Raw genomic sequence first — 26,805 nt, forward strand, 5'->3', positions numbered from 1 at the left:
AAATGGATGGAACTTGAAGAAACCATCCTGAGTGAGGTAACCCAGTCACAAAAAGACAAACATGGTATATACTCACTCATGTGTGGATTTCAGACAGAGAAAAGGATCACTAACCTACAATCCACATCACCAGAGAAGCTAGGAAGCAAGTAGGAGAGACATACATGGTCTCCCAGAGAAGGTGAAAGGGTCAAGTGCTCTCCTGAGTAAATTGGGAGTATGAGGGAAGGGAAGGGGAATTAAGAGAAAGAAGAAGAGGAGGGGAGAGGAGAACATGAGGGAGCAGGAAGACTGAGTCAAGGAAAAAAATACAGGAGAGCAAGAAAAGAGATACCATAATAGAGGAGCCATTATAGGTCTGAAGAGAAATCTGGCACCAGGGAAATGTCCAGATATTTACAAGGATGAAACCAACTAACAGTCTAAGCAATAGTGGAGAGGCTACTTTAAATGCCCTTCCCAAGAATGATATTGATAACTACCTTATATGCCATTCTAGAGCCTTAATCCAGAAGCTGATGGAAGCAGAAGCAGACACCCACAGCTGAACTAAACACTGAGCCAAACTCCTGGAATCCAGTTGCAGAGAAAGAGCAGTGATAAGCAAAGGGGTCAAGACCAGGTTGGAGAAACCCACAGAAACAGCTGACCTGAACAAGGGGGAGCTCATGGACCCCAGTCTGAGTGCTGTGAAACTAGCATAGGACCCACCCATACCCTCTGAATGTGGTGTCAGTTAGGAGGACTGGACAGTTTATGGGGCCTCTGGTAGTGGATCAGTATTTATCTCTAGTATATGAATGGACTTTGGTAGCCCTTTCCACATAGAGGGTTACTCCTTCAGCCTAGACTCATGAGGGAGAGCCTAGTCCCTGTCCCAAATGATGTGATAGACTTTGAAGACTCCCCATGGAAGGCCTCACCCTCCCTGGGGAGCAGAAAGGGGATGAGATATGGGGCTGGTGGGGGGGCAGGGAAGATGGGGAGTGATAGGGAACTGGGATTGACAAGTAAATAATACAAGATGGTTTCTAATTTAAATAAAAATAATTTAAGAAGGTGTAAATAAAAAGGAAAGCTAATAAACAGATATCATTTCAAAGTAAGCATTTTACAGTTGATGTTACAAGCAGTTTTCCCACCAGCCTGGTCCCAGAGCCACACCAGCCCCAAATAACACACAGAAATGCTGCATTATATATAAGCTGTTGGCCTGTTACTAGCATTTCTTAATTGCCTAGCTCTGTCTTAAATATTAACCCATTTCTATCAATCTAAGTGTTTCCGTGCAGTCTTATCTTACCAGAGAGAGGGTCTGGACCCCTGCTTTCTCAAGTCTGTACATGTTGAATCTTCTATCTCACCCTGAATCTTCCTTGTCTCCTAGTCCCACCTATCATGCTTTCCTATTGTCCAACAGGGCTTTATTCATTAACCAATAAGAGAAACATATTTACAGAATGACATCTCCCATCAACTCCTCTTTTTTTTATTCTAAAATAAAAGAAGGGTTTTAACCTTAGCATAGCAAAATATATAACAAAAGTTATCAATAATAACCACAGTTAACAATATTTAGTTCATTAACATTTACCAAGATTTAAAGAAACTATTCTATCATCTATCCTATCTTTGTGAGTCTAAAGTCCTATGTGCAACTTATCTTTAATCCTAACCAAGGAAAACTATAATCATAACTATCTGTCTTCAACTCCCTCAAAGACCACAGGATAATATATGAACTCTAGAAATGACAGAGACATCTTGCCTGGTCAGTCACCCAAAGTTCTTCTGTAATCTTCCATCTTCAGCCCATAGACCATAGTATGTCTGGCAGACTCCTTAACAAAGCAGAAAACTTTAAACTGTCTTCTTGTATTGGCAGTTTGTCAGTCACTTTTTTCTGTCCTGCACAATGTCTGGCAGACTCTTCCATGAAGCAGGAACTCTGTAGCAATGTCCATCTTGTATCAGCAGTCTCTTTCCTGTGGGTCCTGCATGTCCAGTTTATACAGCATAACATCAAACAGTCCAGACAAGAGCAGTATCTTGTCCAAATGGCTAGTCTTGCAATATTGGAAGCAAACTCCATAACACGTTTCTTCGATGTCCATCTTCCTTTCTGACACAGGTGGTGTTGCCAGGAGCAGTTGTGCCTTGCTATCAAGAAAACCCTAAATCATTTTAAATGCCACATTCTGTAGGTAAGTCTTTGAAAGTTTTGAAGAATATTTATACACCTCAAATACATCTGTATATCTAGAAAACCTAAGTAACTTAATATTGTGGTTTAGTAAAGATCAGGATAAACAAATAGGCCAAATAGGTGTTTATTCAGGGAGAAATAACTTACAACCTAGACAGATGAACACCAGCAAGTTCCACCAGATACTCTCCTGTCCGCGACCCTCCAGCCAGCAAGAAAGCATTCCGGCTCCTCCTCAGACCTCCTTCCACAGGTCACTTCGGCCCCTGGCTCCACCCACCAATGGGCGTGGTCAGTGCCACAGAAGGAGATAAAATGAATATCCCACTACATCTTAACTCTAGGATTTGACTATCATAGGTAACTATGTACTAAATCTGTACTAAATTATACAGTTCATTTTTATATGAGCCATATAAACACAACACCTAAACAAGAGGAGAAATATACATATCACAAAATTGACCTTAAATTTGTATCAATAAATGAAAATCCACCCCAACACAAAGTATTCATTCCTATACCATAATCCCATTTTTCCCTTTAAAAAGAGATTGGTTGTGATTATTAACCAATTATAACCAACCCCATTGAAATGAAAACAAACATTTATAAACAATATTTGGGAATTTGGGCATCGTTCTTTCCAAGCTGCTTCCTGCTAATAAGAGGAGCTGTCTTGGGGATCCTAAGAAAACATAGAAATCCTGGCTGTAGAGGTCTGCAAGGCTGCCTTGTCTCAGCTGTTTTGAATGTTGGATCACCTGGGAAGCTGTTTCAGGGGGTCTGGCTTGATAAAACCATGTTAGTCTGGAAGGAATCCACAGCTTTTCATTTTCTGTGGAAACATAAAATCTCCTTTCCCAAATACCTTTAGTGGCTGAGGAAACCAGAAGAGAGGGCATAAAATTCCCTGAGGCAGAAGCTGCAGATGGTTGTGAGGTATCCTGTGGGTACCAGGAATGGAACCCATGTCCTCTTCAAGACCAGAAAGCACTCTAGTCCACTTAGTTGGGTGGAATCTTGCTCCGAGGTCAGCACTCCCTTTAGTTCAGCACTCCCTTTATTCCATTTCTTACTTCATCTCCTTGCTCAGCCTTCTAATTATAAATCTTCATTAGAGTAGCCACTAATAACAGCATGAAGTCTATACTAGCCTGTTTTTGAGATTTTCCATGCCAATAGAATTAATCCAAAACTTTTCACTTTAGTGTCAGTCAAGATTTTTGGACAAGGGCAAAAAGCATTCACATTCTTCACCAAAATATCACAAGAATGATTTTTAGTCTATGGGTTGTGGAATAATTTTTTGTACACTGTGAAGATGTGTCTCTGCCTAAGATGCCTTCATGACTGATTTAATAAAGAGCTGCATAGCCAATAGCTAGGTAGGAGAGGATAAATGGAATATCCTGGGAGAGAGAGGAAGGCTGGGAAGAAGAGAGGGGGAGATGTGGAACAAGTCAGATGTATAGAACAGGAGAGAGGTAAAAGCAAAGTGGTAGAACATAGATTAATAAGACCGGGTAATTTGGGAGCATGAGGGGGCGGGGGGGGGGGATGGAGGACAAAGAGGAGGGGAGAAATGGGGAGGAGAACATGAGGGAACAAGAAGATTGAGTCAGGGAAAGAATAGAGGAGAGCAAGAAAAGAGATACTATAATAGAGGGAGCCATTATAGGTTTGAAGAGAGAACTCTAGAGAAATGTCTAGACTAACTCCAACTAACAATCTGAGCAACCATGGAAAGGCTACCTTATATGCCCTTGCCCTATAATGAGATTGATGACTACCATATATGCCACCCTAGAGTCTTCATCCAGAAGCTGATGGAAGCAGAAGCAGACACCCACAGCTAAACACTGAGCAGAACTCCTTGAATCCAGTTGTATAGAGGGAGGAGTGATGAGCAAATGGTTCAAGACCAGGCTACAGAAACCCACAGAAACAGGTGACCCCAGTCTGATAGCATAGGACCTGCCCAGGCTCCCTGAAAGTGGGCATTAGTTAGGAAGTCTGGGCAGTCTATGGAGCCTCTGGCAGTGGAACCAGTATTCATCCCTAGTGCATGAATGGACTTTGGGAGCCCATTCCCCATGGAGGGATACTCCCTCAGCCTAGATATACGGGGAAGGGCCTAGGTTCTCCCCTAAATGATTTGACAGATTTTGATGATCCATGGAAGGCCTCACCCTACCTGGGGAACCTGGGGAATGGATGGAGGCTGGGATGGGGGGTGGTGGAGGACATGGGATGATGGGAGAGTCAACTAGGATTGATAAGACTGCTTCTAAATTAAATAAAAATTTATATTAAAAAAGACAGGGTAATTAAGTTATAGGAGCAAGTTGGGAGTAAGCCTAAGCTAAACACCAAGCTTTCAAAATCAGTAATAAGTCTCTATGTCGTTAATTGTTTGCTGGTTTTATTACAGCTATAAGTACATTATTCAGTCATCTGCTGACAGGTCTGTGTGGTTCACAGTCATTCCAGTGGGTTCTGCATGTCCGCTCTGTATAGTACTCTGTCAAGCAGTCCATGAAAGAGCAGTCCCCATGAAGTCAATGGATGAAGCTACTGAATAGACAGACACACCACCATGAACTCTCCTGCTGAGTAGAACTTTAGCATTGTTTCTTATTTCCTATGTGCTCATGTCACAAGCAAATAGCCCTGGATATACATAGCCAAAACTACCAGTACCAAAATCAAACAAAATATTTCCCAAATCACTTCCTCTCAAGCTAAAGATCTCTAACCTCCACATATATATCCATTCTTATAATTCAAGAAATTATTATCATTTCATATTACAGCTGATTATAATTGACCCTCCCGTGTAAAAGCAATCATGCTTAACCATTGCCTACAAATGTGTAATGTAAAGAGTACAAATTAGAAAATTGGCTCCATCACATATTAGAAAATTCCAAAACAGTGTGTGTCAGTCACTGCTCTGCTGCTGTGATAAAACACTTCCAGAGAGCGTCCATCATGGCAGCAGACTTAGTGACAAAAGCAGGAATCACTGCATGATCAAGCTTCAAAGTGAAAGTGGGGCAAGGCTAGGAAGTCTCAAAGCCTGCCACCAGGGAGATATTTCCTCCGGCAAAGCTCCACCCACTAAATGATCCATGACCTTTCCAAACAGCACCACCATTCTAGGATGGGGGAACTAAGTGTTTGCATACATGAACTTATAGGGGACATTTCTTATTCAACCACCACAGTGTGGTAATGAAACAGTACACACGCTGTGACTACTAACAGGCTAGTAATTGGAATGATAAAGTAATTGGAATTATAAACCTATAAAAATATAGGTTTTATTTTCATTAAAAACTTCCATGCCATGTTCTGTAGGGATAGCTACCATTCATGAAGAAGCAAAGGAGTCAAATCTGAGCCGACACCCATGCCCAAAGGGTGTGGCTACCACCACAGTTCACTAGCAAAGCCAGATGCCACTATAATTATGGTTGTCTTGCAAACCTGGGCATCCGCTCTCCCAGTGACCCGGTTGTCTGCTCCTGCTCCATCATCACTAGTGTCAGCTGTCTTCTCCCTTCAAGGACCTTCTTCCTCTTCTTCTCCAGCTCCACCACAGTTATCATTGGTAACTTTCATCTGAATTTCTCCTTTCATGAAGCCTGAGGTTCTCTTCATGATCCTATTCCTGCTCTTCCTCCTGTTCCTTTTCCTGGTCCTCATCCTCATGACCCCCTGCTCCTCCTCCTGCTGCTGGGCCTCCTAACCCCCCCCCCCATCTTCCAAGTCGAGAGCTTCCATACCATCCTGATCAAACTCAATTGTTGAAAAGAAACACCAGCGTTTGTAAATGAATACAAAGAAATGTAGACATAAATGTGCACCACTATCAAATAGAGAAAAGGGGAAATTGAAATTGGAATCCAAAGAGCTGCGGCTGTGAATCAGTCATCCTCATCCCATTGTCCACTCACGTCTACCTTTAGTACCAGTAGACTACCTTGTTAAACATCACATTACTGAAAATTCACAATATGTAAATTTATGTAAATAATTTGTAGGTTGCATTTGTTAATGTATAGGAACAAGAATAATGTCCGTGGGGACAATTTTACTCCACATTTTTATATGTGGTTGTTTAAATATGTGAATATGGAACTCACTTTAGATAGCCAAGAAAGAAATATTATATCGTGAATAAAATGATTTGCGGATGAAAATTTTCTTTTGCTCTGTCAGTCTCCCTCCCTCTTCCTCTCCTCCCCCCCCCACACACACCATAAAGAACCTCGGTGTTCCACTTACTCTAGATTAAGATAAAAACTACTATCCAAAAAACTCAAACAATTATCAGCTTCCACTGGCATTTACCTATATTTTTGAGGGCAAATTTAGGGAGAATCAAGGAAACCTGGGTTGTGTGTTTCCCATGCGCTCCAAATTCTTTAATGATGACATGGTCTCTTTTGACCACTAGAGGGGGCGCCAGCACCGAGAACGATACGCGGCCTCACCTGTGGCCTTGCTGAGAATGAAAAATCTATGTCCTGAGTTCCCAATAGGCCTGATGACTCATCCTCAGCAGCGACAGACAACGTCATCTCTCCCATTCCTCTCAGGATGATTCAGCCTTTTACACCAGAACTACCCTGTTTCTCCTTAACTAAGTGCAGAAGACCCCTGGTTTGCTGGAAATTTCTCTTTGTGCTAAAACACCAAGGCCCTTTATTCATGTTTGGAACAGAGAAATGGATTACCCAACAATTTCACTGCCTCAAATCAGAGATTCTCTGTAGAGTCCCCAGAAGCTCTGGGAAGTGAACCCAATAGTTCATTAGGGCCTGAGGTCCCACCTTATCTGATTTGTACTTGGAAACAATTAGCTACAGGGATGTCTATGTTCTCAGCAGGTGGGAGGAGAGAGTAGGTACACAGAGGGAAGCTGCTTTTTTTTCGATTCAAGGAATGGACCCTAATTGGGCTTCAGGTGCCTCCACTAGTGCTCTGAAAGTATTAAGGCAGATTAGAACAAATTGTGGCAACAAAGAGTGAAATGAGTTTGTGACAGCAGATCTTGAATTCCAAAGCTCAGAGTTCTGATCTGAACTGCAATAGCAGCACAGAGCCCTTGGATATTGGCACCCTTGCGAGGTAAACAGGAGGCGGGTGTAATTGGTTTTTTTCATAATGAATAGCAGCTGGCTGTGCTGGTTGGAAATTTTTAGTTTTCTAGAACGCCATCATCTGTAGCCTTTCATCTTAATTGCTTGCTCTTTGCCAAGCATGCTGTCGTTCTACACACTAGGGGCGCTGTTGTTTAACTGGTCACCTTCTTTGCTCAGACTAGAGCTCTTTAAAAAACAGTTTGATGTCACACTAGGCTTGGCTGCTACACCCTGCTGGCATCTGCCACACCAGGCTGCTTGTCCGTTCTTCAGGAACCTTCTCGGGATGTGTAAGCACTGATTCCTGAACTTGGGAGTCTCAAGAGTCAGTATAAGATCAGAAAAGTGCACGTGCACAGAAAATATTCTGCACAGTTCACCGAGGTGGGGGGGCACCTAGGCCTAAGTGACTGGTGGGTAGATTAAGAACCTCTGCTTGGGCCAATATGAGACAGATTCCATGGGTTTTGTGTTGTTTTGCTTTAGCTTTTTTTTTAATTTTGTCTTTTTTATTTGTTTGTTTTTAATTAGATTAATTAGATGGGTAGGGAAGTGGGGCGGACCAAATCTGGGAAGACTGGGGGGGGCGACATATAATAAAATATATTGTCTGAAATTTCTTTTAAAAATTAAAAATATAAAAAATTCTGGAAGATGCGGTGTGTGTGTGTGTGTGTGTGTGTGTGTGTGTAAGAATCTCTAGTTTACTAGGATGTCCACCCACTCCACCCACTCCCTAGAAATGTAGAGATGTAAAATATTAGGGATTTCAGATACAGGAGGATGACTGCGTCTCTGGGGGTGGGGGGAGCAGCGAGAGCAACATCTCCTCTAGGGGACAGTGTAGGATTTTGGATTCCCCACAGGGTCTTTTTCCCTGCCCTCCCTTCCATCTGTGCACATTTGTGACTCACGTCCTGGCTGGCATTGTTTTATCTATATAAGTGATTTGTAACTACATTAGCAAGCACAACTATCTTTCATAAGACTTTCAAATTAGTTCATTTCCAATTCAGAAATTTTGGCCCCAGCTACTACAGGGCAGCAACCTGTCTGGGTGTCATCTGTTCAGACTAGGTTCAGACTCAGGTCTTTTGCAAACAGCAGAGCCCACTATGGTGAGAGGGCATGCAGGCACTTGGTCACCCTTTCTTACTCAGTGCCACTCACAGGACCCTGGGGGACCTGGATGTAATATTCTCTCAGTAAATGATGCAATATTTTCTCTTAGAAGAAATAGCTCATTACTGCCCTCATGCTGTAAGGCTTCATGTGATCTATATGTAAATAACAAAACCTATTTACTGCTTTTACACTTTCATCTCTTTGCATGCATATAAAATTAAACAAAACTCTGTGTGATCTCTCTGTCCTCCACTGATCACAGTGTATAAATCTCATAGACTTGGAAGTTGGAGTGGCTGTGCCCTTAGTACAGCTCCATCAATTAGAACTGACCCAATTATTTGTCTTCTTGGGCTTTTTGGTGCCTTAAGATTGTAAGATATGCATACAGTGTCTTCATGGCTTTTCAAAACCTATAGTAACTTGTTACTAGATTTTCAGTATACTACAGTTGCATTTTTCAACATTTGGGTTTGGATATTCCAGCTTCTAGAAGCTTCTGGCTTTTCCTAGGCCACTGCATGGAACCAAGCCCTATGTGTATGTTACTCCAGGATGCCTCAGCCTCTTCAGAAGCTACAATTGTCCTCTTTACTCAGGTTGCTCCCTGGTCCCTACTATCTTCTTCACCCTGCTCTGCACTGCTGTGTACCACCAACTATGCCCATCCTCAAGGGGACCCTGCCTGACCACAACATCCTCAGGCTTAGAACTTCTACAATGTGTTGCTGAGCTAGACACCAGTTCTCTGAGGACAAGCATTACTACACACCAGCCAGCTGCATTTTAACCCACTTAAGTGTACACTTAATATTTCTTTTCCCCAAATAATCATATCACAAAAGGAAATTCAGCTAGTGACTAGTGTCTGGGAACTTCAGACACATTGCCATCCAAATTAACCATTTCTGAGGTTGGGAGTAGTTACCTTCCACTCACCATAAAGTTTTGTGATATTTGACTTTTAGATCATATGCAAGAGACTAAATTCTAAGAGGGAAGGTACCAGAATTCCTTCACAGTACTGAAGATACAGGATTCATTGCTAGGGGTTGAGTTTTCAAGTTACATCAAGCAATGTGTCCCACTGTGAGAACCCTGGAAAGGCCTGAGATTTTGGTTTCTGTTCTAGCCCTCCACTTTCTTTTCTTTCTCTGTGTGAGTGTGGTATATGTACACTTGTATGTGCAGGTAGGTGTCTCTGTGTGCACATGTGTGGAGGTCACAGGAGAACATCGAATGTCCTGATCTGTCATTCTGCTTTATCACTTTTGAGACTGGTCCTTTTAGCTAGGTTGGCTGCCAGCAATCCCTCCAAAATAATATTCTTCTCTCTGCATCTCACAGTGCTAGAGTTGGAACCATCTGGCTTTCCCATGGGCGATAGGAATGTCCAACTCTAGTCTTTATGCACTTGCAGCAAGCATTCTTAGCCATTAAGCTGTCTCTTTGGCCCCTGCCTATTTCTGACATAGCCTCTGTAAGGTGTAGACATGCTTCTCTTTAAACTCATAGTTCTGCACAGAATGGAGCTCCAGGAAAAGACTTTTGATCACACATTATGCTCAGCTAAATGAAATGTAGCGCCCCTAAAGTGCACTTGTTTTTCTAACGAAGTTCTTATCTTCAAAGTGAAGCATCACAGGTTATTAGCTCAAACTATTGTGGTCCTGATCACAAAATTTCTATTACTAGGAGGGCTTTCAAATATTTAATTATGAAATCCTAGCACTGTGCTGCCAAAGAGAAATATAGACACTGACACAGTCATCAACCCTTCAATCTACAATGCTGCCCTGCCTGCAAGATATGCCAGGGCAATAGTAGTACAAAGCTTGTGGGAGTAACCAACCCATTTGTGATTTGACTTAAGGCCAACTCCATGACATAAAACCCATGCAGGACACTGCTTGGGTGACCAAGAATCATAGATTGGGTAGTTCAGGGACTTGAGGTAAAATCAAATATTACTGTTCTCCTAAAAGAACATAACAATGAAATGTCTCCAAATGACATTCTGCTATACTCATAGATCAGTGCCTTGCTCAGCCATCCTCAGAGAAGCTTCCACCAGCAGCAGATGGGAAAAAGTACAGAGACCCACAGACAGACATTATGCAGAGACAGAGAGAGACCTTGGAACACTCAACCCTAAATGAGGTGTCTCATTTAAATTTCTCCCACTCAGGACTCAGGGAACCCCACGAAAGAGGAAGTAGAGAGAGCATAAGAGCCAGAGTGGGTGGAGGACACTAAGGAAACAAGACAACATGATCAAAGCCCACATGAGCTCACAGAGACTGGAGCAGCCATTACAGGACATCTTGGTGTTTGTATGACATCCCTGAGTGTGTGAATGAGCGCCTTCTGTTGGGATATTTTCCTTCTGATTGTTTGTTTTGTACATTTCTAATGTGTTTGTTTTTTCTTTTATTATTATCCCTTAGAAGCTTGTTTGTTTTCTAGTGAGAGACAGAAAGGGAATGGCTCTGAATAGAAGGGAGTTGGGGAGGAACTTGGAGGAGTGGAGGGAGGGGAAACTATAATGTGAGGGAAAAAAAATCTATTTTCAATAAAATGGCGGAGAGAGAGAGAGGGAGAGAGAGATATACAGATTTAAAATACAAAAGAGTTATTTTTAGGCTATTAAGGAAATTCTAATAATAAAGCATTATTGGGAAAAAAAAGAGGAAATAAAATCCTAGCGCTTAAAATGATTTTTGAAATCGTAAACTGAAGTTCAAACTGAATAGAGCCAGAAATGGGAATCAGGCCTTTGGAGTCTGGGTTTAGTGTCCATTTTCATGTTGACAAGAGGAGAAAACCTGGGCAAACAAATGGTCAGACGGCAGCAAGTATGCAGCCAAGAGCAGTTGTGCAAGCAGAGAAGAGTGTCTCCTTGTATCCAATGCAGTGGAGGGAAGAGATGGAAAATAGCCACTGAGGTCAGCTGCATGGAGCTTATGCTTGGGTGATTGATAGGGGCAGATGCAGAGAGCAGTGGAGGCAAAATATGGGTTATGGTGGATTGAAGAGTGAAGACTACCAGCTAAAGATGCTGAATTGAGAACTCTTGTTTATCATCAAGTCCACTAGGATTACAAGGAAAATAAGAGGAAAAAAGTATAAAATGAACAGTGACAAAGAAAACATGAAAGAGTCTCATAGAGGAGATCCCAGTGATGGTTCTGGAGTCATGATCCAGAGGACCGAAATGATGAGAGTCTGTAAAATGGGAGGAAGGGGCTCTTAGAGTCAGGCACACCCACCTCCGTGTTAAGACATCCTTGAAGAAAATGAAATGGATCAAGGATGTCCAATTTTAGAAATCAGTCAGGCTAAACTAATTGGACTAGCTCGTCTTCTAAAAACAATCAGAAAAGACATATTTTAAAAACCTTAAAACCACAAACATTTTGACATCAGAAAAAGAAATGACAAGGCTGACATCTAAGGAAACATGGTAATTTCAAACTGTTAATTGGATGTGGAAGAGATGCCTCAGCAGTTAAGACCACTGATCTTCCAGAAGACCTGGGTTTGATTTCTAGCACCCACATGGCAGCTCACAACACCCATAACTCTAATTACAGGGACTTTCATGCCCTGTTCTGGACTCAGAATTGTAAGCATGTGGCACACAGATGTAGATAGACAAAAACACTCATGAACATAAAATTCAAAAATAAAAAATATTGTCTACATCTTTTGTTTTGAGGATATTTGCTGATTAAGTCAATCTTGGATTGAGCATTTGACAACTTTCAGGCCAAGGGAGACATCCATAACAGAATGGATGTCTATGAAGAGTCAAATAGGATACTTCAAAAGCTGATAGCCTTGAGATAAGAATAAAACAGAAATAACCATGTTCTTTCTCTAGGTGACTACAGGGAAGATTATCTGAAAACCCTCAATAAGGAAAAGCCCAGGACCAGGTATCTCCAAAGATGAATTCTAGCAAGCTTCTGAAGAAGAATTTGTACTTCTCAAACTCTTCCAAACAAAATTGAAGAGAATGGAATACTTTCAAACTGATCCTATGAATCCAGCATTATCACCCCATATAAACCAGACTAAGACAGTATAAGAAAACTCCAGAGCAGTACCTATGACAGCAGAAATGATAAATACAATATAGATTATCCAACCAAATTCAACAACATTTCACAACATGACTGAGCAGGATTTCTTCCCAGAATGCAAGATGGGTCAACATATGAAAATAAATCAATTGAATAAATCTTGTTAAGAGAATAAGGAGCTGGACATAGTGGTGTATGCATATAATTCCCAGGGATTGGTTAGTGGAGGCAGGGAGGTCACAAGTTTAAGGTCATCTTCAGCTACATACACGGCATGCTCAAGACCAGCCCCAGTTGCACGAGACCTTGTTAAATACCAAATGCAGTACAAAACCCAAGACAAAGCAACATTATGTATCTTTTTTTCCAATTTTTATGTTAATTTTCAACTAATGTTAAAAAACTTTTACAAAATATAAGAGTATGCCATGATGAAAACACTCAACAAAGATCGGAGGGAGCTATTATAACAGAATCAAGTCCACACTCAGCTGTATACAACTGTTAGCTTTACTTTTAAGGCCAACAATCAAACAAGCATTCCTCCTGGAAATTCAAACCAGAGCAATTACAAGACGAAACAGAAGGCATGCAAACTAGAAAGGAAGAAGTAAAATAATCCCTGTTTACAGGGAAATTTTATGCATAACACACCCTTAAGACTTCCCCAATAAAACTGTTGAGACTAATACATAAATTCATCAAGGTTGCAGATTACCTGATTAACATATGCAATCCAATCCAGTTGGATTTTTATACAACCATGCATCAACACATACATTGTGTGTATTAAAGAGATAAGTAAGAATGTTGAAATTTATAATAGCATCAAAATATTGAAGTACCTAGAAGTGAAACCATCCAAGTGTTTGAAAAACTTCATCTTCAGAAACACTAAAATAAATGGAAAGATACATTAGTGTGTTGATAACCACAATACTGGGCTGGGTGATACAGCCTAGTTAGAAGAGTGCTTCCTTATCATGCATGAGGCCCGGGTTCAATCCCCAGCACCACATATTATTGAGCACAGCAGTACACAATTGTAATCCTAGCACTCAGAGGTGGAGACAGGAGGATCAGAATTCATGTTCATCCTTTGCTATATATAAAAATACAAGGATCCTGGGCTATATGATATCCTGTGTTAATTTAAATAAAATACAACCCACAGAATTATAAATAATCTCTTTAAATTAATCAACATCTAGAGTTAATGTATTTTAATAATATGTTCCAATAAAACTCTGCAGAGGTGTGTGCATGTGATTTCTTTTGTCTTAGGTTTAATAATATTATTGTAAATACATATTAAATGCAAAGGATGAAACATACTGAAGATACTATGGAAGAATACTGGGGTGATGGGAAATGCCTTCCTGTATATCCCAGCTAATTTGAAGCCCTAGCAATTAAGAGAGTGCAGTTTTAACATAGGGGCAGGAAATTGTCTAATGAAACAGACCTAAGATGAGAAGAAAAATCACAAAGCTTTTCATAGGATGAATGAATATATTCATGACTTTGGGATAGGGCAGAATATCTTAGAACAAGCGGAAAAGGCCCAGCATTAGGCAGCCCAAGAGTAACTAACTGTTGGAAGCCAGCATATAAAGCGAGGGCTGGCCTTGTCAACAAGAACAACACATTTTTTTTGTTATACATGCTCAATCATCCCCTAGTCAGAAGGAGAGTTTGTGTGCACAACCAGGGTTCCCTCCCTTGTGACTTCTAGTAAAAGGAAGGTCTCATGCTGCATGCACATGTGCCTAGAAACAGTTTCATGGCACCAACACTTAATACTCAAGCCTCTGGAACAAAGAGAACTAGATGAGGCTTGACTGCCTTTCAGGGCCAGAATGAGGAGTCTTATTTGCCATCTCCAGAGGATAGAAATCATTCAATTGACCTTTTTTTTTCAGTGCAAAAGTTTCCTACCACGCCTGGAGAGGGGGGAAATCCACTGTGGAAGTGGATGTGCCTGAATTCTCCAGGACTGCAAAACACAGAGGGCAAGAACACCAGGGCAGTCTCAGAAAGTGCTTCCCTTTGCATTCTGCTCCAAAGGGTAGCTCAGGGTGATCTCTGGACCTGCAAAACACACTATCTACTTTATCTAAGGCCCTGGGGCTTCTAAGATAGCACTGAACTCAGCATGAAAAACAGGTGAGGCCCTGAAGTATTTTGGAGCCAGGCTCCTGTGTGTCTCTGGCAGAAAATAACATGGTTCCCTCTAATGACTCTTGGGCCAAGTGAGTGAGTCTGCTAGGATATTTCACTGAACTTTATCCTTTGGCTTCTTTAACATTCCAGGCAGCCATATATTTTCCACAAGTTACAACACAATCCTCTCTTCTTTCTCACACTGAACTGGAGGAAGTGATGCCTAGATGGTCACTATCCACACCTTCTACTCCTGAGACTTTCTTGGCCTGGGATAGATATGGAAGTAATAGAAGACAGCCCTGACCCTCTGTTTACAGTACATACACACTACAATACAAGGAAAACGTTTCAGACTGCTTATTGCCTTTAGCTTATAGTCAGCTCAAATTGCTATATGGGTGATTGTTACATGGAGAGGTTTGAGATGGCCTCACATGGAAGATATGTTACAGAGGACACACCAAGTTCATTAGAGAGAGAGAGAGAGAGAGAGAGAGAGAGAGAGAGAGAGAGAGAGAGAGAGAGAGAGAGAGAGAGAGAGAGTTATTTGAAGGACTTCCAAAATCTAAAACTTCTGGGAAAGGGATGTTGGAGCTCTGGAGATTCACCATGTTTTCCTGATGCCACAGGTAGGAAACACACATTAGTTTTGAATATGAGCCCACAATGAAATACCTGAGTGTACACACTTCAAGATGCTAGAGTCAATTTTCAATCACATTGTGACTCTTTAGAGCTGCAAATATGACGTAAATGGGAGGTAGGTACATATTTAAAGATGGGTCATGAACATCTCCAGTAGCATAGTGGGATGCTGTTGAAAGTGAGTCAGAAACATACTGAACCATTATCTCCCAGGGACAGGGAAAGGTGGCAAATGGAGAAAGAACAGAGCCACCACCCAATTCCGGTTCAATACTCTTTGCTCCACAGATCCTCATGTAGAAAACTCTGCTACTAGCTAACACCAGTTCTTCATATGTGACTCATTTAGATCAGCCACAGGCAGCTGCCAGCTTCACAGTTACCTGATAAAGTAAAAGGTGCCTGGTTAAATGTAAACTTTTGGAAAATAGGTGAGTTAGGGCAAGTCTACCTACAATATGTCTACCTACAGTATGAGATGCACTGGTGTTAAGATTCCACCTGCCTTGAGATGCAGGTGTGTCATTGTATTTTTAGTTGCCAAATCAGGCAGGCATAATTAGGATGGACTTTTCAGCAATACAGTGATAGTGCTCAAGCTCTGGGCTTGGAAGGGAAAGGGTTCCTGCCAAGTGTTATACTAAGACCTCATGGCCATATCAGAGATGGAGTGGGGTTTGATGTGAGGATCAAATCTACATGAGAAACATGTATGAAGTTTCAGCAAGTCTGAACCTCTTGGCAACTGGGGACAGAGGCACTAACACACACCTGGATCCCTTTCATGGCCGATGTCTAGAGGCATTATAGGAAAAGAATTGGGTTGCTCTAGGATATGTCTCTGGGCTATTTGCACCAGAATCTCCAACACCCATGGAGAAATGTGCAGGTTCTGGGCCTGCAAAGAAGACTGGTTGACTGCTTAAGGGAAGACCTGGACATATGCATTTGCTCTCATGCTCTAACATGCAATGGCTCTGGACCATGTGGATCCTGGTGGCTGTGTCTTGTGTGTTGCACTAAGGTGAGCTGAACAGACCTCCCACAGCAAGTACTAGGCAACTTGTTGCATCAAGTTGTAAGGGTTATTAATCAAGGGGAGGGTCTTTAAATGTTCAGCTAAAATGAAAAATCAGGAAAATGGATACTGTTCCTTCAGTTTTAATTAGTAGGTAAGTTGTGCAGGGGGAAGAGAGTCCAAGTGTTACTACAAGTAATTAATGTGCTGCAGTTCTCTCTAGCCAAACTTTGATTGGAGCCACGTAAGCTGAAGCCTTTATCAGACACTAAGATCCCAGAAACACTGGCTGCTAATTGCTTTGTTGAGTCCCTGACTGCACTTAAAAAATAAAAGATGTGTTCTGCTCTCTCTGATGACTCAAGCAGACAGAGAAGTCAGAGTAGTTCTAACCACAATGAATTAAACCCCAAGGATTAGTAGAGAACAATCATTCTTTCTGTTCACTTAATGATTGCCAATATTATTTCCAAGTTTAGGTTGTAAATGTGACCAGACATTGTCTGATTACAAAATAGCCCACCCAGCACCTGTATCAAACTGCTCTTGATGTGGCTGATGTCCTGACCCTGCTGGATCTCAGGTGAAGGGACATGATCTTGCCTAAATCCCTGTTTCAGCTTTAGCCCTGTAGTGGTAGCCACACCTCCCACTAAATCAGTTTCCTTAGGTTGGGCCAGACCCCCAGTCCTGCTTCCTGGGGTTCCAGCTTCTTCGGTCTGAGCTTACTTGGCCAGCTGTGGACTATAGGTCTGACCATCTATAGGCCAATCACTGTGTGCTCTTTCTAACTGGTGTGGAAAAGACAGAAACCACACCAGGAAAGCTTCTTGAGTGATGAGAACACAAATCCCTCTGTAGGACCTTGTCCATCTGATACATTCACAGTAGCTGGGATGCTGGACAGTGCCCATTGGCTCACATCTACTTGAAATTACAGACTAACAGCAAGAGGCCCTAGAGCCTGAGTCAGCAGGGTGCAGAGTCTCTGTTCTCCCTGAGAGAGTCTATACTGCGTGAAGTACAATAAAATACAATTTTACAAAATATTAGAAGCTGTCATCACCATCGTTGCAGGAACTAGTGTTTGTTGAATGCTTCCTTGGTTCTGAATAATGTTCTAAGTGCTTGCATCTCGTTCCGGACATATGATTACTTGCATTCTGCTGTGGGGTAATGGAGATATAGAGAGGATAAATAACTGGTCCGAGCCAAGTGAAACAGCTGATTAGAACTATATTTCTCAGTCCTGAGCATGAAACCCAGGGCCTTATACATGCTTTTCAAACATTCTACCACCGAGCACACCTCAAGCCTCAAATCTGTTTTCCATTCTAATAAATGAAATACAGCCACCATCCACAGAGTGTCTCCTTGGTGCTAAGATGGGGACCGGGAAATGGGGCCCACCCAGGTCCTCAGCAGATTTCTATTTTCTTCCTATAAGGAGGGAGACATCTCAGAGGTGTGAAAACAAATAGAGACTGCCCTGCTTATTTTCAGACTGAAAGACATTTGCACTGTTTTTGGAATCATACCAAACTCTCATTTGACAGTTTTGCATATTAGATCCAATGGTGTTATGTGCCTTTGAAATGTGATTTGGAAATCTCAGAGCACATTAGCCAGAGGAGATTGGAGTGCCCAAGATATCCCTTAGCAAACATGGGAGATAGTGGCAACGAGACCAAGAGACCCTTTGCTTATCTATGACAGCCTAGACCTTCTTGGAGCTAAAGAGAATCCAGAGTTCCTAGAAACACTTGGCATGGTAGTATAAATGTGGAAAGATATCAAGTGTCCATCAGTGGATGGGTGGATAAAGAAAAAAAAATACTCTATTCACACAATGGGGCATCGTTCAAACATAAAAAGGAATGGAGTCCTCCTGATCCAGCTTTCCCATTGATGGACCACAAAGCAGTGTGTTGGGGAAAGAAGCCAGACAGAAAATAGAAATATTGTATGATTCTGTGTCTGTGAAATGCTTAGATGGACAAATCCATAAAGGCAGAAACATTGGTGATTTCTGGAAGGTGGAGAGCCAAATGAAGGGAGTGATGAGTGAAATTAGATTCTTATACAACTTTGAAAATATGTAAGAAAGATAAGAGGGGGGTGAATTGAAAATCCAGGTGTGGGTACATGCTTGTAATCCTAGCAATCTCTGGCAGGAAGACAGTGACCCTATGTGTGGATAAATAGCTGGAGGGAGGGAGGGAGAGAGGGGGAGGGAGAGAGAGAGGGAAACTATTTTGGTTTGTGAATATATGAAATATATCTCAGTAAAAATAAAAAGTAAAAGAATGAAATGAGGATAAAGCATTTCTCTTACCAAGTCCTCCAGCACAGCATGTGAACACTTCTTAGGAGGCTGGCCCTGGGGAGCAAGGCTCTGGACTGAGAAGAGACTGAGCTTAAATCTTAGGCGAGGCTTCCCCATTAGTTTTGGTACAACTTAGGGCAAGTCCTGTCATCCCTCTAAACAGTGGTTTCACCATCTATTTAATGGTGCTGTTGGGAGAAAATTAATCCCCAGCCAGCATTATAAAACTATAAAATGCTTATTTAAAACTGCTTTCAAGGACTTGGAAGAGAGCTCAACTGTGAGAGCATGTTCAGAATCTGGAAATTCTAGGTTGAGCTAGTACAAAAATAAGGTAACTAACCACAGGCAAGGCACATTATTGCAGTGCTTAGGAACAGATAGCCTGGAGGCTGAAATGCCATCTTCCACCGCAATCAGCTCAAACCCCTGCAGGTGCTGGAGTCTATTCTGATAAAGGTCCTCTTTTGCGAAACAGAAAGTACCCATTGAGAGAAGACTCCAGGTCTCCCTTTTGGAATTCTAATAGTTAACACTTTCAAGTCTCAGTGTTTCTGTTTATTTCAGTTATAAAGACTTCTAAGCAGGATTTACCTGTTGTTTCAAATGTCTTTAGATTCTAAAATCATATCATATACTCTACACTGTACCCACAAAGGAGTTGCAATTTAAATGTTCCAAAGTCATCAAATTTATGTTCGTGAGACTTGTCTTACTTACCCCTGTAACAGGCCCCAATTTCCTCTCTTGCATGTGTTCATGTGACAGCTTTAATACCAATGTCTTTTTCTTAGGACTGAGGTGATGTTTAGAAGTTGTATTAAGCTAGCTCATAAAAATAACAATTCAAATACAAACAGAATTCTTTCTCCAGCGATTATTAAAATGTTTGCAGCTTGGTGTTGAAAATAAAAGCTCCAGTAAGTCATAGTCAAATCGTGTCCGAATGGGGCAGGGGCAGACCTCAACTCACTCTCAGTTCCTAGGCATTCCAGTCCGCTTTCAAGGCTAGCTACGAGCACCAGAGAGTGCCTGCTTCGGGGCCACTTCAGCTTCACAATCCTCCCACTGGAGCCTAACTGGCCTGAATAGCCCGCAGCAGCCTTCGCTACGTTAGCAGCGAAGGGAGAGGGTAGTGTCTGCAGCCCCTACAAAGCTGCTTTTCATTTTCTCCTATTCTATCTAGCCCGTTTATTGAATTCAAAACCGCTTCGGATCCTGTAAGTGAAATGTTCTGAATTCTCGAAAAATCGTTATGTAGTCTACGAAGTGGACAGGCTTTGAGTTGTTAACCTCACGTCCAGGTGCGCAGTAGGGCGCTGAGTACAGCAAGCCAAATCTTGGGCTGCGGTTCCTGTATGGAAAATCCTGGCTGAGGCTGGCCTTGTGGGAGTGCGCGGGCCAGGGCTGCAGCGGGAAGCAGACAATGAAATGTGAAAATTCTCCTGACAGAAGGTGGTGGTTTGCTGGGTTCTCAGCTGTGAGGGTTGGTTTTTTTTTTTTTCCCCTAGCACGACAACGCACTTTCTTTTCGAGCATTTTAGCTTAAGTGTGCGATTTCAGTTACCAGAGGTGTTTGTTTCTCCGTTGAATGTCTGTAAATGTGTTGAAGTGCAATGAAAACTTGCCCTAACCTATCCCTGTGACCTCCCCGCACCCCGAGTAGGGGGTTGCCAAGTCCCGATGGCTACACTCCTGGCCCTTGCAATCCATCAGCTCCACAGAGGGCCAAAGGCTGGTCTGCCCAGCAACTTTCCAGGTGTTGCCTCGGTTTTCTTTTTCTACCCTTCAAGGCTCCCTAGCATGACCAATAACTTTTAGTAGTCAGCTGAAATCCACTTCCTTGACCAGTGTCTTAAATGTGCCCTCGTGTCTGAGCAGCGAAGTCCAAACTCCCCTTAGTTGGGCATTGCAACGTCTCTGGCGCACTGTAGGTGGCAGGTGAAGGAGACCCCCGGCGTGAAAGTGCAGGGCGAAAAGGAAGGGATTGAAAAGAGAGTCCCTGGCTGGGAGTGCAAAAACAGAGGGGGTCGGAAAAAAAAAATGTGCCTTGGGCTGGGAGCTGCAGATGCTTCTGAGGCTTTTTAGCTGCAGGCTAGGTTCTGCCACAACAGGTTTGGGGCTACAGTGAGGCAGATCCCTCACCTGTCCGACTGCTAGATACCATCAGATGGAAAGTTCAGAGCACCAAAATGGGCAGAGAAGCCTGACCGGTTCTCCCTGGGCTGTTTCAAAGAACAGAAGTCCAAAGAGAGAGTCTTACTGGCGGGTTTTACGTTTACGAAAGCAGTTCCTAAATTCTCATCGCCAGGCTGTGGGTAACTGGGAGAATAAGAAGTCACACTCCCACCCATCCTAAAGCTGGGTCTGAGCGACCACCACCTGCTCTCCTGAGTTCCCAGGGTGCGGTCCTGGTCCCCGCTTTTAGAGTACAGCACAGAGTACATTTCCCCATGGAGAGTGCAAGTCTAGCAGCTAAGGGATTAGACCCACTGCTGGAATGACCCCAGCATATGAATTCCTTACAATGTAGGAACCCTAATTTGCTGTGGAGACAAGAGCACTTGTCCTGCATTCCTCAGTGGTTATAGAAAGCTATGGACAGTCCACAGCGCGGGGGATTAGTATAAACCTCCAAAGGAATCTGTAGAGAAGAGGATATATGGGCTTTAAAACGTCCCTGGCTGTCCCCTATACCTTAGGCAGAGATGTGTACTTGATCTGGCTGACAATAGATCCCAAGAAGCACCTCCTGAGCCCTCTCTGTAAGCTAGATATCTTTAACAGGTATTTGTGTTGGAGGAAGAAAGAGAAATTGCTAGAAATGAATGCTAAGCTACTCTGCTAGTCACAAAGCAAGGTACCTAGGGGATTCACGGGGGCGGGGAGGGGGGTGGCTGGCTGGCTAGAGGGGTGGGGAAGCACAAACAAGGTAGTAGGAAGCAAAATGACACCTCACAGTGGATTTGTCCAGGGCTAAGTGGTGACAACAGCAGGGGGTGGGGTTGGGGGTGGTCATAGAGCTCTGATTGGTCAGAGGGAGGGGCTAGAGGTGGGGCCACGAGCTTCTCGAGGCTTTAAAAGCTCACCAGAGAAGGGCGGGGAGCTGTCATTTGTTCACTGAGCCTCCAAGAGAGCGGTCACACTTTCCTGGAGCTCCCGGAGCTCCTGGTGATATAGCAGGTATTCGCCATACGGACTCACCAAGGGTCCTGAGCTTGCTTAGGAGGGATGGACACGGTCCCCAAGAGCAGCATGGGACCTACCAAGGCGGTCCCCACCCCATTTGGCTGCATTGGCTGTTCACTGCCAAATCCCGACTACCCACCAGCACTAATCACCTTCATGTTCTGCGTAATGGTTATCACCGTTGTCTTAGATCTGATCGGCAACTCCATGGTCATTTTGGCTGTGTCCAAGAACAAGAAGCTCCGAAATTCTGGTAAGCCACTCTTCTTTTCCCTACCCAGTGAACAGCAATTTGCAATCCCCTCTCCAAATTCCTCCCAAGCCCGGGGGATGTGGGGATGACATTTTGCCGGGTTCCTTTAAAAAGTCGAGCTTCATAGTACTGGGGAAGCTCAAGAAATTAGCCTGGGGCAGCCGAAAGCAAAGCCCAGGTTTGTAGAGCACGCTGCACCCTGCCAAGCCCTGTCCCTTCGGAGGGAGTCGACTCAGGAGCGCAGGAGTGCAGGAGCGGAGTGTTTGGCTGCCATCCCTGGACAGCCGGCTGAACTGGACACCGGAGGGGCAGCCTCGCCGAGGTACAGTGAACGAAACTGTCCGGGAGAGAGCAGCGGGGTTGCGAGACGCATTGGGAAGTTAAGTTCACAGCAGCCGCTGTGAGGGTGGCGGTGGCCACAGCCGCGGCTACCGCGGCGGCGGCGGCAGCGGCTGCAGCAGCGGCTGCCGCGGTGGCCGCGGCGGCGCTCCCGGGAGCGCGGCGCTGTAGCTGTCCCCAAGGACAGCGGAGACTCTGCTTGCCGCTCGCCCAGGGTTCCCGGATCGCTCCCTGGCAGAGCGGAGGAATGCAGACCCCAAGCCCGATTATCTAGCAGGGAGGTCTGAGCCCGCCGGAGCCTAGCTCCGCCTGTTTGTCCCAGGGCAAGCGGCTGGGACTGAAGAGCAGCGGGCTGGATCCCGCAGGCTTGGTGGCCACAGCGGTGGCAGAGGACAGCCGGAGGTCTATTGGGGAGTTACAAGGGGGCAGCGGAGGGACGCGGGAGTTCTGCACAGCGGCGGAGGAGTAAAAGGAGAAGGCAGAACCTGGTAGGAAAGAGGAGGGAAGCTTGCAAGCTCCTGGGGAGGAAAGCGGCTCTTAGTGTAAAAGCGCTGGGATGTGGAAACCGTGAGTCCAACTGCCCTACCCACCAGTCAGGGCAGATCGGAGGGGGACAGCGCGGGAAGATGCTGGGCACTGGGGCCTGGGAAGGGGTGGGGGGACTGGGTCTAGAGTACTGGAAAGCTGTGATTCTGGTTTTTAGGGTGGGCGGGAGAAGACTGTGCATGAGGGGAGGACGGATGATGAAGCCCCCAACTTCTCTCTCCACCTGAGAGAAGGTGAGGCTGACGCTCTGGGTCGTCTTTTCCAAGACCTCAGCGGCTAGGGAGAATGCACGGATCAGGGAGAGTTGGGAAGCACGTAGACCCCAGTGGCCTGGGGCTGGGCAGGAAAGCCAGGCAGTGTCTTAGCGAACTGCTTAGTGGGGACAAGTTTCAAAACTCGGTTACAGACTCATTAGAAATTTTCTTTTAAAGACCGGTGAGTGCTTCTGATTTATCGTTTATAACCCAGAGACCTGAGGTCCAGCCTTAAACCTCACCTTTCAGTTTTGATTTGGTACCCAAAGGCAGATCCACGGAGCATGAGGAATTACCTGTTCTCTATGCTTCCTCGTCTTTCCTTTCTCTTTTTTATAAATTGCAAATAAAAGTTGTTTTGTGGTTGTTGTGGGTTTATTTTAAAGGCTTTTGACCTTTCTTTGCTATTTTTCTTGTGGGAGTTAATTACTTTGAGGGAAAACCCTGGAAAGGACCCATTTTGGTAAAAAGCCCTGGAGGGCAATTCTTGGTGCTCTTTTTAAAAGCCCTCATTTTCTTCCAGTTCAGTCCAGGACAAAGTGCACCAAGGCTAATTAGCAATGAGGTGTTCCCAAAGAAAGAGGACCCTGTGCCTGCACCTGGCCTCTTTCGCCTACTTTTTGTAAAGAACACACACACACACACACACACACACACACACACACGTAATTTGCTACTGCTGTTCTTTGAATGAGGCAGGACAGAAGGCAGGGTTTACCCACAGCTGTTTTCTTCTTCAGCTTGGCAGGCTCCCATGCTCCAGAGGAGTCTGTGCAGGATGCTTAATTCCTGGCCTGGGGTAAACCTGCACTTGAGGGATTTCTCCTTCCCCCTGACCACTTTCTTTGACCTCAGATTGATATTATAGGGTGTGTAGTACATCCCTCCCCCCGCACTCTTCCTAGGTTTTACTCTGAAGGTAGCTGGAGTAAGCATTTCACTGAGAGTACGGTTTGAGTTTTAAACAAGCCCCCAAGGCCTTCTCAGGGTGTTCTCTTTAGGTATGTAGTTCTTCTTTCATAAGGAAGAGGGTTAATACATCATTATTATCATTGTTTCCCTCTCCATCTCTCAGTGTAGGAAATGTGGCGTAGTTGTATTTTTTTTTAAATAGCGTCAGCAGGGCTCTCCCCACTACACCTCAGATGTTAGCTGCTTTGCTCACTATTATATATTCACTGGTGACAGTGAAAACCAATAATCAAAAGATTGGCAGAGCACAGGTATCCCAAACTCATAGGGCATCAGAGCAACCTGTGATTTGCTTGTAAATAAGAAAGAAAAACAAGAAGAAAATTGTTTTCTTCAAAAGAAATCTAGTATTTTAAATTGTCACCTATCCAATTGCCCTTTTCCTTTTTGGATGGTAGCTTCCCAAATATTAACCACTGATTTCTGTCTCTCTCCTTCTTTTCCTTCTGCTGTTTTTCAGGCAACATCTTTGTGGCCAGTCTCTCTGTGGCAGACATGCTGGTGGCCATCTACCCCTACCCTATGATGCTGTACGCCATGTCAGTTGGGGGCTGGGATCTGAGTCAGCTCCAGTGCCAGATAGTCGGGCTGGTCTCAGGACTGAGTGTTGTCGGTTCCATCTTCAACATCACGGCCATTGCCATCAACCGTTACTGCTACATCTGCCACAGCCTCCAATACAAGCGGATCTTCAGTCTGCGCAATAGTTGCATCTACCTGATCATTACCTGGGTCATGACTGTCCTTGCTGTTCTGCCTAACATGTACATTGGCACCATTGAGTATGATCCTCGCACATACTCCTGTATCTTCAACTATACGAACAACTCTGCCTTCTCTGTTACCATTGTCTGCATCCACTTTGTCCTCCCTCTCTTCATAGTCGGTTATTGCTACACAAAAATCTGGATCAAAGTGCTGGCAGCCCGTGACTCAGCTGGACAGAATCCTGAGAATCAGTTTGCTGAAGTTCGAAATTTTCTAACCATGTTTGTGATCTTTCTACTTTTTGCAGTGTGCTGGTGCCCTATCAATGTGCTCACTGTGTTGGTGGCTGTCAGTCCAAAGGATATGGCAGGCAAGATCCCTAACTGGCTTTATCTTACAGCCTACTGCATAGCCTACTCCAACAGCTGCCTCAATGCTATCATCTACGGTATCCTCAATGAGAGCTTCCGACGAGAATACTGGACCATCTTCCATGCTTTGCGGCACCCTATCTTGTTCATCTCTCGCCTCATCACTGATATTCGGGAGGCTTGGGAGACCCGAGCTCTCACTCGTGCCCGTGTTCGTGCCCGGAGTCAAGCCAGAGAAGATGAGCACACCCAAGCCTGTCTTGCTGTGGAGGGAACCCCGCAGAACGTCCGGAATGTTCTACTGCCTGGTGATGTAGCAGCAGCAGCCCACTCTGACCGTGCCTCTGTCCACCCCAAGCCCCAAACCAGGTCTACTTTTGCCTACCGAAAACCTGCCTCTTTCCATCATAAGTCTCTTTCTGGCCACCCCAAGTCTGCCTCTGTCTATCCTAAGCCAGCCTCCTCTGTCCATTTTAAGCCTGCCTCTGTCCATTTCAAGGGGGACTCTGTCTATTTCAAGGGGGACTCTGCTCATTTCAGGGCTTCTTCCAAGCTTGTCAGCAGTCACCGTATCTCTGCTGGCTCTTCCTCCAACCATCCTACCTCCACTGCTACCAGCCACCCTGAAACCATCACTGTTGACTATCTTGAGCCTGCCACCAGCAGCCATTCTGTGCTCACTGCTGTTGACCTCCCTGAGATCTCAGCTTCCCATTGCTTTGAGATGACCACCACTGGCCACGTCAAACCTGGCAGTACCGTCTCCAACTTTCCGGTTGTATTCCCTGAGGCTGCTGCCACCTCTGACAGCCCTCCTGACCCCACTGTAATCCCCATTGCTACCGATGATTACCGAAAGGTTGTGCTTATTGATGATGATTTTGATGATTCTGATTGTTCTGATGAGATGGCTGTGTGAAGTGTTCTTTACAGTTTGCCCTGCTTCTGCAGTCCAGAGTGAGACACTTGCATTGCAGGGACACACTGACACACAGACATGGGCCTCCAGACATAGTGGAAGTTCTATCCGCCTTTAAAGCATACTCCTCTTTGGCACCCTGTACTCTTGAAAGTGTGCATATTCTTGCTATCTTAGAGGTCAGATTTCCAAGTGTGACATCTGTGGTTCTGAGGTCCCAAGCCTCTCTGAGCTATCTGTTGCTTTGATCCTCCTGGCCCAATCCCTGATTCCCTCTGCCTCCTGCTTTCTTCTCCTGTTCCCAGGCGTGGGGGAGGAGGACGTGCAGACTGCTCAAGGCTGTCTTGGTGATCAACTCTGTAATGTGACTGTGACCTCACAGTTTTATTTTGTAACTGTGTAACTCTGTGTTGTACATTTGATGGCAGTCAGAAAAGGACTTAGCATGAAGTGAAAACACTTGAAAGTTGCTTTTCAAGATTTCCTTGACAAAATATGCCCCTTTCTGAAGGACAGAATTAGATGAGTTC

At 44.2% G+C, this 26,805-nt stretch overlaps 1 protein-coding gene across 1 annotated transcript; it reads left to right on the plus strand.

Moving 5' to 3' along the window:
- The first annotated feature begins 21,923 nt into the window (after positions 1–21,923).
- Positions 21,924–26,313, plus strand: Gpr50 (G protein-coupled receptor 50). Its single transcript, XM_051178242.1, has 2 exons — positions 21,924–22,166; positions 24,738–26,313. Exons 1-2 carry the CDS (start codon positions 21,956–21,958, stop codon positions 26,273–26,275), a joined length of 1,749 nt encoding a protein of 582 aa, XP_051034199.1. The 5' UTR covers positions 21,924–21,955; the 3' UTR covers positions 26,276–26,313.
- The last annotated feature ends 492 nt before the right edge of the window (positions 26,314–26,805 follow it).

This window comes from Phodopus roborovskii, unplaced genomic scaffold, assembly GCF_943737965.1.
Source record: "Phodopus roborovskii unplaced genomic scaffold, PHOROB, whole genome shotgun sequence".
Lineage (NCBI taxonomy): Eukaryota > Metazoa > Chordata > Mammalia > Rodentia > Cricetidae > Phodopus > Phodopus roborovskii.

Bases quoted from the DNA above. Each gene is read 5' to 3' on its own strand.
- Gpr50 (XM_051178242.1), top strand. From the start codon at position 21,956: ATGGACACGGTCCCCAAGAGCAGCATGGGACCTACCAAGGCGGTCCCC. The intron at 22,167-24,737 runs GTAAGCCACTCT...GCTGTTTTTCAG, and splicing joins CAAGAAGCTCCGAAATTCTG to GCAACATCTTTGTGGCCAGT.